This window comes from Leptonychotes weddellii, chromosome 7, assembly GCF_054177405.1.
Source record: "Leptonychotes weddellii isolate Sample4059 chromosome 7, ASM5417740v2, whole genome shotgun sequence".
In the NCBI taxonomy this organism is placed as follows: Eukaryota; Metazoa; Chordata; class Mammalia; order Carnivora; family Phocidae; genus Leptonychotes; species Leptonychotes weddellii.
The window spans coordinates 99,972,830-99,991,960 of NC_138375.1; the positions used below are offsets into that span (position 1 = coordinate 99,972,830).

At 37.1% G+C, this 19,131-nt stretch overlaps 1 protein-coding gene across 5 annotated transcripts in view; it reads left to right on the forward strand.

The window, feature by feature from the left end:
- DEPDC1B (DEP domain containing 1B) overlaps positions 1 to 17,283 on the forward strand; it is an 81,877-nt gene extending 64,594 nt beyond the window's left edge. For 4 of the 5 annotated variants that reach the window (XM_006727971.3, XM_081826838.1, XM_081826837.1 and 1 more), the window contains exons 8-11: positions 1,343 to 1,509; positions 3,254 to 3,430; positions 11,237 to 11,422; positions 12,682 to 13,531. In XM_006727971.3, the coding sequence (XP_006728034.1) occupies positions 1,343 to 1,509; positions 3,254 to 3,430; positions 11,237 to 11,422; positions 12,682 to 12,843 (692 nt within the window). In that variant the 3' untranslated portion in view covers positions 12,844 to 13,531. Of the gene's footprint in view, positions 1 to 1,342; positions 1,510 to 3,253; positions 3,431 to 11,236; positions 11,423 to 12,681; positions 13,532 to 15,794 lie in introns of those variants that run through there. The other variant, XM_081826839.1, reaches the window with a different exon arrangement.
- Positions 17,284 to 19,131: the final 1,848 nt, after the last annotated feature.

Here is a 19,131-nt window from a genome sequence, read left to right on the forward strand (position 1 = left end):
TGTGTGTGTGTGTGTGTGTGTGTGTGTGTATCACATCTTTATCCATTCATCTGTCGATGGACATCTGTGCTCTTTCCATAGTTTGGCTATTGTGGACATTGCTGCTATAAATACTGGGGTGCATGTGCCCCTTCAAATCATTATGTTTGTATCCTTCGGATAAATACCTAGTTGAACTGGGTGTATTAAAGCTCCCCTCCTGCCTCCTTTTCCCTCCCATGCACACCCAGTGCCTTCAGGATCAAACCCAAGCTCCTTAGTCGGGCATTCAAAGCCTTCCAATGTCTCATCTGTGTTGATCTTTCCAGCTCCACTTCTCTGCCAAGCCCTCACCTTCACGGCTCATGCTGCAGTCCTAAGGAGTGGCTTATGATTCCCCTTATGTGCCCCTTGCAGATGTCTCTTGCAGCATCTCTCACATTTTGCTGCTTGTTTTTAATGGGTGTCTCCTCAGCGCATAAGCTCTTCGAAGTAGGGGACCTGGCATATTTTCATATTTCCAGGACTTGGCACAGTTCCTGGCAGATCATAGATGGTCAGAAAATACTTACTGAATGCCAAAGATGGTTTTGCCTCCAAGACAGAGACTAGTGGGAACTTGAAGAGGTTGGATATGGAACAAATAAATTGATGAAAGCAGTTTCATCTCATTAGAGGGCTTGGATTGCGGGTGTGTCCGGGGACAAATGGGGTTGAAGAGAGCATAATATTAGAAAACTGTAATTTTTAGCACAGTATTAGAATACTCTAATTCTGTTGGAATACTCTAGTTTGATGAGGAGAGAAGGCATATAACATGATTGAATCAGTACACTCAGCTAGAAAAAACAGCTTATATGAGAGGAAGGGTTATTTGACATGTGTTGTTTGGAAACAAGTGCAACCATCTGGCAGGGGTCTGACTGCAGACCTATCAGCCCTATTATTCAGCCTGTGAGAATCATGCCACATAGTGACCCTGCTCATCCTGCGGACATAGTATGAGGGGGAGAATTCAGGGCAGTAGTAGTGCGTTCATGTCCTTGCTCATGACTGTGGACGGTTAGGTTAGACTCAACCTGATCTCAGTTCAGTGGGAAAGAAGGCTGTGAAAATCAGGTTACATCTGGCAAGGGTGTGAGGGAGGGAAATGGCTGTATTTGTTTTATATGTTTGTCATCCCTAGTTGATGGTTGGTATTATCTGTGCTGATTCAGTGGATCTATAATCAGTTGGCCTGGCATAGTTGAATATGTGGACATGTTTTATATAATTTTAATAATACGTATTTTGAAAAATGTAAACATAATAGAGTCAAGGAGGCTATTGGTTTTAAAAGATTAAAACCTTTTTTTCTAAATAGGTTTGTTACAGAAAGAGAAAATGGCTATTGAAGCATTTCAGATTTGCTGCCTCCTCCTGCCACCTGAAAATAGGAGAAAGTTACAGCTCTTGATGAAGATGATGGCAAGGATATGCCTAAATAAGGAGATGCCACCACTGTGTGATGGCTTTGGGACCCGAACACTGGTAGGTTGATCTCTAACATCTAACTTGACTTGAGTTTTTGGCATACAATTCACCTGAGTAAAGTTTACTAGCTTGGCAACCCAAGGAAGGCGCCAAGTCAGCCTTGCTCAAAGAGCCACGGCTTGGAAACCGCACAGGTGGGATTACACTTCCGGTATTGGTGTGTTAAAGAACATAATCGAAAGCGAAGAGTGAGTAGGGATAGAGTCTGAGTGTAGAGGTATCTGCAGTCTTCTGCCTACTGTCAACTTAAAGAGAAGGGAGGGTGGACAATACGCATAAGGGTTCTCTCAAGAAAAGGACATACTTTCCTCTAGGACAGGAAGGGATGCGAAGCATTTGTTACTCTAACAAGTAGGAGAGGGGAAGCACAGATAATGGGGTAAAGAGGAAAGAAGTAAAGAGGAAAGAGGTGGACTAGACAGCCTGGGGGGAGACAGAGAATTTGTTCTCTTGGGATATGATCTAAGAGTCTGTGAGTGAGGATATTTCTTAAGGTATTTTCAATTTGGTTTAAAAACATACATGCTAGTTTTGAATTCTACTTTGTTGGTGTCAGCATGTCTTTATTTTAAAATAGGGTTTATGTTTAGAATTTCTTCTACATGATTTCTTAATTTTCCTCAAAATTGGCGGTCTTGGAGCAAAATTGTTGCTTCATTGGTGAACCTTTCCATATCCTGGTGAACCACGGTATACCCCTGGGGGTCCTCTGGCCCTGTTTTAGAAGTGTGTAGTAAGAGTAGAGGATCACTCAGTGCCCAGTAGAGTGATTCTTGACCTTCCTTTTGGTTGAGTAGATGGCTAATGGGGCTAAGGGACCCTTCTGAAAAGCTGAAGAAAACTTTGCACCTATTCCCCAGAAGAATGCACATGTAAAATTTTGCACAGAATTTCAAGGCATTAAGTTTCCCCAGTGTCCATGGTCTCCAGGTAAAAAATGTCTGTGTCTCTGTACACATAAATGTGAGTGCAGGTAAGATATCATTTGCAGTATGTTGATGATGACATGAAGTCTAATTAAACAGAATTACATGATTTCATGCTTATAGGTTTTGAAATAAGATTGTCAGCAATAAAATTAGTAGGAAAAGGAAAAAAACTCCATCCAAATCATAGTTAATATGAATTCTATGGAAGCAGCTACATAAATATTTTTTATATTTCTGCTTATTGTAAAGTCTCATCACTTAATGCACTTGTTACAAAGTCTCATCGTTTTGTTCAAATGTGATTATCAAATATACACCCAAAATCCTAGAGAAAGTAACAGTTAACTAGGAGAAAGTGTAACAGCTGAAGCACATAGATTGTGCTAGCAGATTTCTAAAAAATCAAAATGAAATAAGGATATTAGTAAACTGAATGGCTTTAAATTACTTTGAACTTAAAAGTGCTACATGATTCAAGTAATGGTGGTGATCATAATTTTCAGAATTTGCTTATATATATTTAAAACTGTCTGTAAAGGGGTGTGCTTTAAAAACTGCTCAGACAAGCATCTCTGCTGAGTCTCTGTGAGATGAGATGCACCTTCTGTTCCTGCTGGTTGTTAAGAAGATCAGCCCATTGAGACGACCAGGTGTGGCCAGGCACCAAATAGGATGTGTCTCCTGGGCTGTGGGCCATTTCTCACTGACTGGTCACCTTTGGTTTTTGCAGATTTATTGAATGCAGTATAGCATAGGAAAAAAAAAACCCTCATCTGTGTTTATTTAAAAAACACCTCCCCCTCTTTTTTCAGATGGTTCAGACATTTTCCCGTTGCATCTTGTGTTCCAAGGATGAAGTAGATTTGGATGAGTTATTAGCTGCTAGGTTGGTGACATTTCTGATGGACAATTACCAAGAGATTCTGAAAGTCCCTTTGGCCTTGCAGACCTCCATAGAGGAGCGTGTGGCTCATCTACGAAGAGTCCAGGTAAAGGAAGGGATGTTAAGAGTCCTTTAAAATTGCCAGCAGGAAGTTACGTAAACTTGCTAGGCTTCTTGGGATTTCTAGATGTGAAGGATTGAGTGAATAAATGTATACAAAATGCTTCCAACAGGGCTTGGTACATGGTAAGCACTATGTGTGTTTGGTAATTTTGAAAATTTATGGAATGCTCACCTGGTTTGGTTATGTCAGTCAGTCCTGCATACTTCTGATTGCAAATTCCTTCAACGATAACCTGCCTTTATTTTAGTTTCCAAATTTTAGTTTCCAAAGGAGTTAAAATGGGCCTTCCCTGCCCTATAAAACTGTTGTGAAGAGTAGAATACTCTACTATAAAACCCCTAGCTTAAATGTCTGACATACAGCAGGTACTCTTTGAAAGGTAGCTATTGTTATTGTTGTTATTGTTATATTAAAATGATGCAAAAGAAATGTAATGCATGACTGTTATGTGGGCCCCAAAGCGGGGTGTGTATGTCAGCCTGAGGGAGCAGGCACTTGGTAAAGGCAGACAGAGGTCTACTTGGCTCCTGAATGAGCGGCCCTCTTTCTGCTTAAGCACTTTTTGATGTTCCATAATTAAGGCCCGGTGAACTGCTACCTCCTGAAGGATTATGAAAGTCAATAACTCTTCATGTTTTCAGTGTGCAATTTAAAAATTAAAATAGGGGCACCTGGGTGGCTCTGTCGGTTGAGTGTTTGACTCTTAATTTTGGCTCAGGTCATGATCTTAAGCTTGTGGGATTGAGCTCCCCTCCACCTCGAGCTCCGCGCTCAGCTGGGAGTCTGCTTCTCTCCTTCTCCCTCTCCTTCTGACCCCCGCCGCCACACTGTATGTGTGTGTGTGTGTCTAAAATAAATAAATCTTAAAAAATTATTAAAAATTAAAATAAAATAGTTTTGGTAATTATCAACCTTAAATATGTTGAAAGAATTGGAAAATATAGAAAATGCACACCAAAAACTATAAGAGTAACATCCAATGTTCAGTTAGTATTATGGTCTTTTGGGTGTTTTTCTGTGCCTTGTCTTCTCTTTTCGCCTTTTCTTTTTTCTTTTTTTTTCTTTTCTCTTCTCTTCTCTTCTCTTCTCTTTTCTCTTCCTCTCCTCTCTTCGCTTTTCCTTCCTTCGTTTTCCTTCTTTCCTTCCTTCCTTCATTCCTCCCTCCCTCCCTCCCACCGTCTCTCTGTTTTATACCTAATTTTCTCTTGACAATACACCAAGAAATATTTCCTACATCACTAAATATTCTTGACTGACCCCAGGTGGTTGAGAGCACAGACCCTGGAGCTAAGTGGTGCTTGTATTCCTCATGTGCCCTTTATTGGTCCTGTGACCTTGGGCACATTTTATAATGTGTCTGTTTTAGTCTCTACCTGACATCTCTCTTTTCTCATCTGTAAAGTGGGATAATAACAGTTAATACCTACCTCCTAGGGTTGTTTTAGGGGTTGAATGGCTTAAAATGTGTAAAGTGCTTAGACTGATATTTATCACATAGTAGCCCCTCAGTTGGTAGCTGCTGTGGTTAATATTATCATCATTAGTGTTACATTATTCCACAATATTGTTATTATTGGTAGCGTAGCATTCCATAATATGGATATATACCATAATTTATTTAAATGGTTTTCTTTGGTTAATATTTAGATGGTTTCCATTTTCCCCTCTATTTTGCAAATAATACAACAGTAAATATTTTTGTAGCTAGATTTTTTTGGGGGGGGATGATCCATGATTATTTTCTAAGAAAAATTTTTAGGAGTGGCATTGCGTGGTCAAGGGCCAGGGATGTATTTTAAGTATTGATTGTATATTGCCAGATTTCCCTTCAGAATGATTGTTCTGACCCATATTCCCATGAGTGGTCTAAGAAACCTTGCCTACTTCTCATTAACATACGTATCTTTGCAATTTTTATTGAATAAAAAGTGTAACCCTACTGCTGCTTTAGTTAAATCCCTTCCCTCCAGTATTTTTATGACCCATACTTAAAAAAAAAAAAAGTAGAGAAGAAAAGAAATACTGAAATTCTGCAAGGAGAAGTGATAGCAATAGCGATATCGCCCCGTATACTCACTCGGTTCGCGGTTCCCATAGCATAGGCAGACACGGCAGCAGCTTGAGCCCTTTGCTCTCTGTTGAAGATCAGAAGGCTGAGCTCTGCTTATGCTTTAACAACAGATTAGCATGATCTCATGGAGAGGCACTGCCCTGGTGCTAAGTGAAACCAGTAACCACTCATTTGTCAATTACATTTTCTCTCTTGGAAGTACTCAGAATTGCCCAACAATTGTTTCAGTACTCAGAGATCTGCTCTCTCTTGCGGACTCCTCAGCCCTGACAGCATGTCAGATTCTGGGCAGGGCTTCTCTGAAAATGAACAGTGTTCCTTCGATTATTCCAGGGAAGTTTCAGGGCTGACCCTGTGATAGATAAAGTGTGAGGTGGGCATTGTCTTTGACACCAACCTTCTATTAGCCTTGACTGCAACCCTCTCTTCCTTTTGTGCCCTTTAATCATAGGTATCTAGTAGTTTTCTTACTAGGCTTCCGGCTGCAGAAGAACGATAGGTGTTATATTTTTGGGAAGATGGAACTCTCGGAGTCTGAAATTAAATACTTTTTAATTTCTTTGTTATTAAAGTAACATTGACATACAATGTTACGTTAGTTTCAGGTGTACAGCAGGGTGATTCAACAATTCTGCACATTAGTGGTCCCTGCAATGAGTGTAGTCACCATTCAGCATTATTACATTATTGACTGTACTTTCCATCTCTGTGACTTATTTATTTTATAACTGGAAGTTTGTACCTCTGAACCCCCTTCATCGATTCGCCAACTTCCCCCCACCCCTGTACGCCCTCTTCCCTGGCAACCACCAGTTTGTTCTCTGTATTTGAGAGTCTGTTCAGTTTTTTAATTTGTTTGTTTTGTTTTTATATTCCAAATATAAGTGAAATCATATGGTATTTGTCTTTCTCTATCTGACTTACTTCATTTAGCATAATACCTTTTAGGTCCATCCATATTGTCACAAATGGCAAGATAACATTCTTTTTATGGCTGAATAATATTCCATAGTATATATACTATGTCTTTTTTAAATTTTAAATTCCAGTATAGTTAACATACAGTGTTATATTAGTTTCAGGTGTATGATATAGTGATTCAGCACTCCCATACATCACCCAGTGCTCATCATGACAAGTACCCTCCTTAATCCCCATTTTACCCATCCCCTCCCACCTCCCCTCTGGTAACCATCAGTTTGTTCCCTGTAGCTGAGAGTCTGTTTCTTGGTTTGTTTCTCTCTCTCTTTTTTTTCCTTTGCTCATTTTCTTTTGTTTCTTAAATTCCACATATGAGTGAAATCATATGGTATTTGTCTTTCTCTGACTGACTTATTTTGCTTAGCATTATATTCTCTAGCTCCATCCATGTTATTGCAAAAGGCAAGATTTCATTTTTTTTTTTTGATGGCTGAGTAATATTCCGTTGTGTTTATATATACCACATCTTCTTTATCCATTCATCTGCGGATGGATGCTTAGGTTGCTTCCATATCTTGGCTATTATAAATAATGCTGCAATAAACATAGGGGTGCACATATATTTTCAAATTAGCATTTTCAATTTCTTTGGGTAAATATCCAGAAGTGGAAATGCTGGATCATAGGGTAGTTCCATTTTTAATTTGTTGAGGAACTTCCATACTGTTTTCCACAGTGATTGTACCAATTTTTATTCCCACCAACAGTGCATGAGTGTTCCCTTTTCTCCACATCTTTGCCAATATTTGTTATTTCTTGACTCTTTGGTTCTAGCTATTCTGACAGGTGTGAGGTGGTAATCTCATTGTAGTTTTGACTTGTGTTTCCTGGATGATTAGTGATGTTGAGCATCTTTCCATGTGTTTGTTGGCCATCTGTAGGTCTTTGGAAAAATGTCTATTCAGGGTGCCTGGGTGGCTCAGTTGGTTGAGCAACTGCCTTCGGCTCAGGTCATGATCCTGGAGTCCCGGGATCGAGTCCCGCATCGGGCTCCCTGCTCGGCGGGGAGTCTGCTTCTCCCTCTGACCTTCCTCCTTCTCATGCTCTCTGTCTCTCATTCTCTCTCTCTCAAATAAATAAATAAAATCTTTAAAAAAAAAAAAAAAAAAGAAAAATGTCTATTCAGATCATCTGCCCATTTTTAAATCAGATTATTTGTTTTTTTGGTGTTGAGTTATGTAAGTTCTTTATATATTTTTAATAGTAAACCATTATTGGATATATCATGTGCAGATATTTTCTCCCTTTCACTAGGTTGCCTTTTTGTTTTGTTGAGAGTTTCTTTCGCTGTACAAAGTTTTTTTAAATTTTAGTATAGTTCCAGGAGTTTATTTTTGCTTTAGTTTCTCTTGCCTGAGGAGAAATATCCATAAATTTCTTGCTTAGGGTGATGTCCAAGAGATTATAGACTATGTTTTCTTTGAGTTTTAAGGTTTCAGGACTCACATTTAGGTCTTTAACCCATTTTGAGTTTATTTTTGTGTATGGTGTAAGAAAGTGGTCTGGTTTTATTCTTTTGCAGGTGGTTGTTCCATTTTCCCAGTATAATTTATTGAAAAGATTGTCTTATCCCCTTGTATATTCTTGCCTCCTTTGTCATAGATGAATTGACCATATATGCATGGGTTTATTTCTAGGCTCTCTATTCTGATCTCTAGTCTGATTTGATCTATGTGTCTATTTTTGTGACAGTACCATACTGTTTTGGTTACTATAACTTTGTAGTATAGTATGAAACCTGGGATTGTGATACCTCCAGCTTTGTTCTTTTTCTTCAATATTTTTTTGGCTATTTGAGGTGTTTTGTGGTTCCATACACATTTTAGAATTACTTGTTCTTGTTCTGTGAAAAAATGCTATTGGTATTTTGATAGGGATTGCTTTCAATCTATAGATTACTTTGGGTAGTACGGGCATTTTAGTGATATTCTTCCAACCCATGAATGTGATATATCTTCACATTTGTGTTGTCTTCAGTTTCTTTCATTCAGAGTACAGTCTGTCACCTCCTTCGTTAAATTTATTCCTAGGTATTTTATTCTTTTTGGTGCAATTATAAATGGGATTATTTTCTCAATTTCTCTTTCTGCTATTTTATTATTAGCATACAGAATCACAGTCGATTTCTGTATATTAGTTTTGTATCCAGCAAGTTTACTGAATTCATTTATTACTTCTAATAGTTGTTTGGTGGAGTCGTTAGGGTTTTTTGTGTATAGTATCATGTCATCTGCAAATATGGACCATTTTACTTCTCCCTTCCCAGTTCGGGTGCTTTTTATTTCTTTTACTTCTCTGATTGCTGTGGCTAGGACTTCTCTACTGTGTTAAATAAAAGTGGTGAGAATGGTCATCCTTATCTTGTTCCTAATCTTAGAGGAAACGCTTTCAGCTTTTTGCCATTGAGTATAATCTTAGCTGTGGATTTTTCAGTGTGCCCTTTGTTATGTTGAGGTATGTTCCCTCTAAACCCACTTTTTTGAGACGTTTGTTTGTTTGTTTGTTTAATGAATGGCTGTTTTATTTTGCCAAATGCTTTTTCTGCATCTGTTCAGATGATCATATGGTTTTTATCCTTCTTATTGTTAATGTGGTGTATCAGATTTGATTGATTTGTGAATACTGAACCACACTTACATCACTGGACTAAATCCCACTTGGTCATGGTGAATGATCTTTTCAGCGCATTATTGAGTTTGGTTTGTTGATATTCGGTTGAGGATTTTTGCAGCTATGTTTATCAGAGATAGTGGCCTGTAGTTATCTTTTTTTGTAGTGTCTTCATCTGGTTTTGGCATGAGGGTAATGCTGGCCTTATACATTGAATTTGGAATTTATCCTTCCTTTTACGTTTTTTGGAATAGTTGGAGAAGAATAGGTATTAACTCTTTTTTAAATGTTTGGTAGAGTTCATCTGTGAAGCTGTCTGATCCTGAACTGTTGTTTGTTGGGAGTTTTATGATTACTATTTCAGTTTCATTAATAGTAGATCTATTCAAATTTTTAATTTCTTTCTGATTCAGCCTAGGAAGATTATGTTTCTAGGAATTTACCCATTTTTTCTAGGTTGTTCAATTTGTCAGAATAAAATTTTTCATAATATTCTCTTACAAGCCTTTGTATTTCTGTGGTGTTAATTCTCCTCTTTTATTTCTGAATTTATTTATTTGAGTTCTCTCTCTTTTTGTCTTGTTAAGTCTGGCTAAAGGTTTATCAATTTTGTTTTTCTTTTCAAAGAAAGAGCTCTTGGTTTCATTTTTTTTTTTTTTAAAGATTTTATTTATTTATTTGAGAGAGAGAATGAGACAGAGCATGAGAGGGGGGAGGATCAGAGGGAGAAGCAGACTCCCTGCTGAGCAGGGAGTCCGATGCGGGACTCGATCCTGGGACTCCAGGATCATGACCTGAGCCGAAGGCAGTCGCTTAACCAACTGAGCCACCCAGGCGCCCCTTCATTTTTTTTTTTTACTCTCTATTTCATTCATTTCCACTCTAATCTTTATATCCTTCCTTCTCTTACTTTGGACTTTGTCCTTTTTTTCTAGTTCCTTTAGGTGTAAGGTTAGGGTGTTTATTAGTGATTTTTCTAGTTTCTTGAGATAGATCTGTCTCACTATAAACTTCCCTCTTTGAACTGCTTTTACTGTGTCCTGAAGATTGGGACCATTGTGTTTTCATTTAATTTGCCTCCATGTATTTTTATTTCCTCTTTGATTTCTTCACTGACCCATTGGTTATTTAGTAGCATGTGTGTGTATTTTTTTCTAGGTTTGTTTGTTTGTTTGTAACTGATTTCTACTTTTACACTATTGTGGTTGGAAAAGATGCTTGATCTAACTTCAGTCTTCTTAAATTTATTGAGATTTAAATTTATTGTGGCCTAACATGTGATCTATCCTGGAGAATGTTCCATGTGCACTTGAAAAGAGTGTGTATTATGCTGTATTTGAATGGAACATTCTGTATATATTTGTTAGGTCCACCCAATCTAATGTCTTGTTCAAAACCACTATTACCTTGTTGATTTTCTGTCTGGATGACTTCTCCATTGATGTAAGTGGGGTGTTAAAAACTCCTATTATGATTGTATTACCATCAATTTCTCCCTTTATGTCTGTTAATATTTGCTTTATGTATATAGGTGTGAAATTAAATATTTTTAATGGATGTTCATTTATTTATAAGTCTTTCCTCTTTTTTCTCCATTCTCCCTTTTTCCCTGTACAGTGTCTGCACATTTGTTTTCTTGCTTTTCACCATTAACATATTTGGAGATGGTCGTAGTACTTCTCCATACATAACAGCCATGCTATATATATATATGTGTGTGTACCTCTCTCCATTCCCAAGGAAGGGAGGATCAGATTCTCCAGATGTGGGAAGGAACCCCCAGAAGGTGTTCAGTATTGTAATTGTTTTGAATCATTTTTGTCAACATGTTTAGTTTATGTTTCAATTTAAGATTATATTTAAAAGAGCACACCAGGTGTTTTGTTTATTAAAATGGATCTTGGGTTTAAAATGGTAAGAATCTCTTATTTAAAACTGTGGCTTTAAGTGATTTTTTTTTCAAATTTATAGAAACACTTTTACTTTTTAATAAAGAGTTTTTCCCAAATGAATTGAAGAATGACATGGCATTCCTAGTAGGAGATATTCTGTATTTGATCTGAACCAATTTTGCAACTTATATGAAAATACACTTATTCCTTTCACTATTAATACTTTTGCCTCAGATAAAATACCCAGGAGCCGATATGGATATCACTTTATCTGCCCCATCATTTTGCCGTCAAATCAGTCCAGAGGAATTTGAATACCAGAGAGCATATGGCTCTCAGGAACCTCTGGCAGCTTTGCTGGAGGAAGTCATAACAGATGCCACACTTTCCAGCAAAGAGAAGAAGAAAAAACTGAAGCAGGTAAAAAGGATATTCTTTAGAAGCCATTTCTTCTGCCTGCTGTTCTTAATATTGTTTTTTCTTTTCATTCTCTATTTTAATGGATTTCATATTAATCTCATCTTCTGAGATGTAGCAGTTTTGAAAGTATATTATTCAATTCATATATTTCAGAAGTCTCATGGATGTACACAGTTGTGGTCAGTTTCCCACATCTTTTTCTCCAATGTAGATATTTTACCATTATTGCGCTCTTCATTTATGGAGCCGCTCTCTGTTATTTGTCCTTTGTTTGGGTATGTGGATGGCTAGTGGAGCAATTACTTTAAATTCAGAGAAGCTTTCAAATGAGGACAGATTCCTCTTGATTTTTTCTGAAAGGCAAATTACATTGAATTTGCAGAAATAAGATGTGTAACATTGAAGAGGCTTTGGTTTTAGATAGCCAGTATCAAATTGGTTTCTTGCCTCAGGCATCCCTGAAAGTGTTTAGTTCCTGCTAGGCAACACAGCTTTGGGTTTCATTGAAGAGTTTTCATTTTTAACTCAAAATAGATCTACTTTGACCATTCTTAAAGTATTGACTCAAGATTAAGGGAATGGTTTTTATTTTTCAAGACTGATTCCTGCAAGCTTGATTCCTGATCATACCATACATATGGGATTATACACAGAGCACCAGAGTTCTAGACTCCCAATCGTATTTTTCTCAGTAATTTTGGAGAAGAGTTCAGTGTTGAGGATCAAAGGAAAAGCATATTGCCTCTCTTTAAGCTTTTCATAAAGTAATATATACTGGAACGTTTTCCCTTCCATTTGAGCAGAAGCAGGTGGGGCTGAGTTGGAGAAGCAGGGAGATCGTGAAATGTAATTGGGCCAAAATTTTCTTGAACTGTATAGAACATAAGTTATTTTCAAGTCAGAATTACTTGTGAATATTTTTAAAGTCTATTTATAGTTAGCAAGCGGGGGAAATTTTAAGAAATATGACCGAAATGAGTTTGTTTGAAGATTGGATCAAATTAAAGTTGAATTAGATCTATAGCAAGTGGAATCAAATGATCTCACAAAAAGAAATGGATTTGTGTTGGAGTGAATTTAATTATGATTTGTCATCATCTTATTCTCTTTTCTGATGGAGAGCAATAAACATTAAAACAAAATAAAGACAGCCTAGTATGGAATCAGATCAGAAACTCTTTAATTTTAAAATTAGATCACCTAATTTTATTGGTTCTTATCTGGTTTTTTGACTCATCTTGAGTCTTTTTTTTTTTCAGTTTCAAAAATCCTATCCTGAAGTCTACCAAGAACGATTTCCTACACCAGAAAGTGAAGCACTTCTGTTTCCAGAGAAACCGAAACCCAAACCACAGCTGCTAATGTGGGCACTAAAAAACCCTTTCCAACCATTTCAAAGAACTAGAAGTTTTCGGATGTAGTACTTCCATAGCTGTTAGAGATCTCTGTTGTTGTTGCCTCGAGCAGATGGGTGGTTAGAGGACTATGGCGGTGGAAGAAAGAAGACCAGACAATGGAGACTACTGAAATATAAAGTGAATGGACTTCTAAAAATGTTGAGCCATTATCAGTATTTTTGTAAAGCTCAGTGCTATTTTTAAAAGTGTAAAAATCAGTTAAAATTTAGACAAATATATAGTGTTAATGTTAACGTGTTTATAATTGTTACAAAATTTAAGGGTATTTTTATTTTTTTATTTGTTGTTTTTCATGGTGTTAATAAAATAATTGTGTGTACATTTTAGTTACTGATGTCTTTGTTATAACATGCCTTAAAAATAGTGTATATACTTGAATAAGAAAGACACTGGGTACTGTTACTGTGATGCTATTGATGTCATAGCTTAATAGTTGTGATTTCTCTGTGTAAAATCTGGTTTTCAATGTCGCACAAAAATTCTTAATGTCCTATATTATGATGGCTGTGTCTTCTATTGCGGATTCGTTGGATGTTATGACAGATATAACTAAAGCTGGTTCTTTAATAACATATATATTAGCTGGTGTTTACCTCTAAGTGGAGTAGATTTTCATTTTCCTGCAGTGGTGTGATTTCAGTCTTGGCTGAAAACGGAGAATTGAACTGAATAAACTTTTTTGGTCCCCTTACACCTGTAATTGTAAGTCAGATCTTTGTTATTTCATGAAAAACACAAATGGGTTAAGGAAAATGAGACTACTTCCTTTATATTTCCCCCAGCTTCCTCATCCTTTTGAAAGTAAATGGAATGTAAATAAATACTGTTTTTTGTTTTTATATTTTATGTGGTTCTGCTTTGGCCTTTATTTAGGTTAGTTATAGAACATCCTCAAATGCTAAACATCATTATCTTTGCCAGTGTTCTCACATCAGTCACTTATTTCTATGATAAGTGACATTTAGGTTTTTGTACTAACCTTAAGGAGGTGCTTTGTCCATTTCTTTTGCTTTGCTTTGCCCTTTTGCAAATAATGGTACACTTAGACTATGGAGCATCTGGAAGCTTTCTTTATAAGCAATTACCCTAAATCTTAAGAGTAACAGTCACTAGTTGGCTTGTTCTGCCCTTTGGACTGAATTTTCCTTGCCTTTGTGATCTGACCCTGTTCTTTTGTAGCAGATGCTTCCTACATTTGATTCAGATTTTGTTTACTTAAAAATGGATAAAAGTATTCCTATTGATTTGGGTACCACCTTTCCTTCCAAATATATAAAGTAATGGGAGATTTTTAGTGTTTCAATATTTGTTTTCAGACCTTGGAATAATGTCTAGAGCAAAGAATAAGTCTACTTCTGCTTTCTTTGCTCTCCAAGGCAGAATGTGCTTTCCAGAGTCTCCTCTCCTATTGAATATCTTTAGAAATATATGCGACTGTTTTTTTATTCCCTTAAGATTACATTTTTAAAAAAGATTTATTTATTTATTTTAGAGAGAGAGCACGGGGTGGGAGGGGCAGAGGGTGAGGGAGAGAGAGAATCTCCGGCAGACTCCCAGCTGTGCGAGGAGCCTGATGTGGGGCCTGATCCCACTATCCTGAGATCATGACCTGAGCCAAAATCAAGAGTCAGACGCTTTACCAGTTGAGCTACCCAGGTACCCCAAGATTACTTTAAAGAAAAAAGTATAATTTACTAAAACATCACCACTACTTAAGTATGAAATTGCTGAGTGGATAATACCAGTCTTTCAAAGTGGTTGTACAGTGAACTCCCATTGGCAGTGTGAGTTCTTTTTGCTTAATGTTCTCACCAAAAGTTGCTATTGTCAGTTTGAATTGTCATCAGTGAGGTGGGTGTATAATTGTATCTCATTATGGTTTTACTTTGATTTATTAATATGGCTAAAGATGAAGACTTTTTCCATATTTTTTTTACTTTTTCCACTTCTAGTTAAATTTAAACATCAGTTTGTCAAGCTTCATGTGTGCACGCGCACATACACACACACACACACGGAGTTGGGATTTTGATTTGGATTGTATTGAATTTATAAATCAATTTGGAAAGAATTGCTATCTTTACAATATTAAGTCTTCCAGTTGAAGAACATGGTTTCTCTCTCCATTTATTTAGAATAAATGAGAGAAAAAAAAAATTCTCTGTAAAGTCTTGTAAATCTTTTGTTAGGTATGTTCCTAGATATTTGATACTTTTTAAAAAACGTTAGTATCGGGCGCCTGGGTGGCTCAGTCGGTTAAGCGACTGCCTTCGGCTCAGGTCATGATCCTGGACTCCCGGGATCGAGTCCCCCATCGGGCTCCCGGCTCAGCGGGGAGCCTGCTTCTCCCTCAGACCCTCTCCCCTCTCATGCTGTTTCTCTCTCTCTCTTTCTCTCAAATAAATAAATAAATAAATAATCTTTAAAAAAATAAAAAACGTTAGTATCAAAATTCTCAAATATTCACAAAAGCAAAGATAGTAGTACCCATCCCTAACTTCAGTAATTATTATTCAACTGATAAATACCTTGATGTTTGATCATACTGTAAATGGGGTTATTTCAAAATTTCTACTTTCTGTTTCTTGCTCATATATAGCATAAAACTGATTTTTGTGCACTGACTTTTATACCCAACCTCCTTGCTAGACTTTCCTATTAATTCTAAGTGTCCAGTGTGATTTTTTTGGATTTGCTACACTCACTACATAATAAGCAAACAATGACAGTTTTTTGTTTTTCATTTCTGTGGTTGACAGCATTTAAAATGTCCCCAGTGATCCCTGCCTCTTGGTATTTGTCCCAGTGTGTAATCTTTCCTTGAGTGTGAGTTGGATCTAGTGAGATATTTCTAACAAACAATATGGCAAAACGATAGGATATCTCCTTTGAGATTAGATCACAAAAAGGCTCTGGTTTCCATCTTGCTTGCCGTCTCCCTCTCTCTCTCCCAGGCCTGCTCTGAGGAAAGCCAGCCGCCCTGTGTGAGCTGCCCTACGGAGAGGCCCCTCAGGCAAGAAACTCCTGTCTCTGCCTACTAGCTAGTGAGGATACGAGGCCTGCCAACAGCTGTATGATCTTGGAAGTGGATATTCTGAGGCCTGCCCGCCGCCACGTGAGTGATCTTGGAAGCACATTCTCTCAGTCAAGCCTCGAGGTGAAGGCAGCCTTAGCTGACACCTTGTCAGCAGCCTGGGACAGGCCCTGAGCCAAAGGACTCAGCTAAGCTGTGCCTGGATTCCAGAGCCACAGAAACCGTGAGGTGGTAAATATTGGTTGTTTCTAGCCACTTAGTTTTGGGGTAATTTGTTATGACGCGATAGATACAATACACTTAATTCTTATTCCCTCCCTTACTCCCTCCTTCCCTCCGTCATTTTTTAAAATTATTATAAAATGTCACTATCTCTGGTAATGCATTTGTTTGCAGTCTTTTCATTTTGTTATATTTTAGTTGTGTCCCTTATAAACAGCATATGGTTGGATTAATTATTTTCTTAAGATGCCAGCATGACAATTTTTGTTTCTAACTGTAATGTTTAGACAAATTATATCTAATATAATTACTCTATATTTAGATACAAATATTTATCGATGTTTTATAGCTCTTTGTCTCCACTTTCTTGACTTAGAATTTTACAAATCATTTCATGTTTTCTCCTACTAATTTGAAACTAAACACTGTTTCTAATCTTCCTTTTGGGTCCTTGAAAATTACATCTTATATACTAATTTATCAAAGTTTAAAGTTAGTAAATACATTTTACCCTCCTCTCAGACTGTTCAGGGACCTTAAAGCACTAATAACACTCCCCCCCAAAACAGATAATGTTCTGTGATGTATTTTAATTTTATTGTTTTTAAACCTCATACTATGTTGTTTTTATATGTAACCCTTGTTTATTAGACTTACCCATATTTTACCACGTTTTTCCTTCTTCTGAGAGTACATTCTTTAGAATTTATCTTCGGTGTGTGCTGGTTTTTGTCTGAAAACTTTTTAATTTGGCCCTTACTCTTTTTTTTTAAAATAGCTTTATTGAAATGTAATTCACATACTATAAAATAACCCATTTAAAGTATATAATTCTGTGGGTTTTGGTAGGTTACAATTTTAACTTTTTAAGTTGTGATTAAACATATATAACAAAATTTGCATTTTAATCATTTTTAAGTGTATAATTCTGTATAAAGAACACCTTCATTCTCTACAGATATTTCTGCTATTTATAGAATTCCAGGTGGAGGGTTATTGTATTTCAGTACATTGTAGGTATTCCTTTGTTAGCTGGCTTCCTTTGTTACCTCTTTGTAGATAACATGTCATGTTTTGGCAGGCTGCTTTTTAAGATTTTCTCTTTGTCTTTGGTGGTCTGTGGTTTACAATGACATACCTAGTTTATATAATATACTCTTTAAATGATCATTCTGCTTGGTATTTGTGGGGCTTCTTAAAAAAGAGGATCAAGGTCTTTTACCATTTTATTTTTTAAAAAATATTTATTTTAGCAAGAAAAAAATGCAGGGGAGGGTGAGGGAGAGAGAGAGTGAGAGGATCTCAAGCAGACACCCCACTGAGCAGGGAGCCGAAGGTGGGGCTTGATCTCATGACCCTGAGACCACGACCCTGAGATCATGACCTGAGCCGAAATCAAGAGTCAGAAGCTTAACCAACTGAGCCACCTAGGTGCCTCTCTTTTACCATTTTAAATACTGCCTTTGTCATAATCTCTCCTCTGCTTATGATTCTTAAACATATTTTAGATCTTTTCACCCTATCCTCTCTCTCTTAATCTCTCACGTACCTTCCATATTTTTGCCTTCCTATGCTGCATTCTAGATAATTTCTTTACTCTGTCTTCCATTTCAGCACATCTTTCTTCAGGTGTGTTTAGTCTCCTGTTAAATTGGAATTTATTTTGGAATTTACATCCAGTTTACAGCTCAGGAAACCGAGAGTCAGGTTGAGTAACTTCCTCAAGATCCCCCAGCTTGTGAACAGCATAGTCAACGACCACAACCTGCTCTGTGGGGCTGCACAGCCCGGCTCCAGACTCTCACTGAGCACTGCTTTATCATGTTTATGAGCACTGGGTGGATATTTATGTAGAAGCGTGCACATTATTTTTCGGTTTATACTTTCTAAAACTTAAGCGCTCAAATTTCTTTTTGATTTGTAGTGTTTTCTTTGTTCTAACCTAGCTTTGCCAAATTCATTTCCACTGTTTCTCTGGTCATTTTCTATGAATATCTGCTGAAAATTTTTCACTGAATTTCCTGCGTATTTCCACAAATACTGCAACAGTGCTGAAACCAGAGTATTTCTTAGAAGCTCTGTGGTGCAATCAGGTATTTCTTTGTAGGTATGCCTTTTAAGGTATTATTATGTGCAATTGCTTTTGTTTTTAGGTCTGATGAGTAGAAAATGTCCTAGGGATTGTCATTAATCTGAGAGACTATGATAAGGAATTATCAAATGAGTGTTCCATACAGAAAATTTGAGGGTACTACAGCACATTTCAAGGTTGAGTGTATCTCGGGTATAAACAGAGTAATGGGATTCAGCCATTCTTCATTCTGATTTCTCATGCATCTTTGTGTTCCTCTATCTGCCTTCAGGGAAGTCATAGCTGGGCTCTAGCAAACATAGTAGATGTATCTGTCATGACTTAGCATTTGTGTTACCCAGGAGCTTGATTCTGATTCCCATACCCAGAAGAGAGTTTCTGTACATTTTTATAGGAAATATAACTTAAAAAGAGCCAGTATTTGTGAACCGTTGATGGTGAAGAAGAGGATACTGAATGTTTCTATATTTAGAATGTCACAAAATCTTCTGTCATGATTGAAAGAGAAATCAATTAAAATGGTTCTTTACTATATGGGTGTGGCTGAATCTTTATTATTTTTACCTTTACCCTGAAGAACAAAACCTGGCAAATGTTAAAGTCCTGGAGGTAAAGTAAGAGTGTTCTTACCTACTAAAATCAGTATTAAGAGGCAATTCAACTGTATGTCTATCCATCATCATAGTATTTGCCCAAATTTTAAGTGTTTACTTCAAAATGAGACACTGGAAATTCTAATTTTGTGACATTTGGAATCATTTTGCACTTGCATTTTCTTGCTAATGACACCATAACCTGCAAAAAAGTATAACATCTTGGGGCACCTGGCTGGCTCAGTCAGTTAGGTGGCTGCCTTTGGCTCAGGTCATAATCTCAGGGTCCTGGGATCGAGCCCCGCATTGGGCTCCTTGCTCAGCAGGGAGTCTGCTTCTCCCTCTCCCTT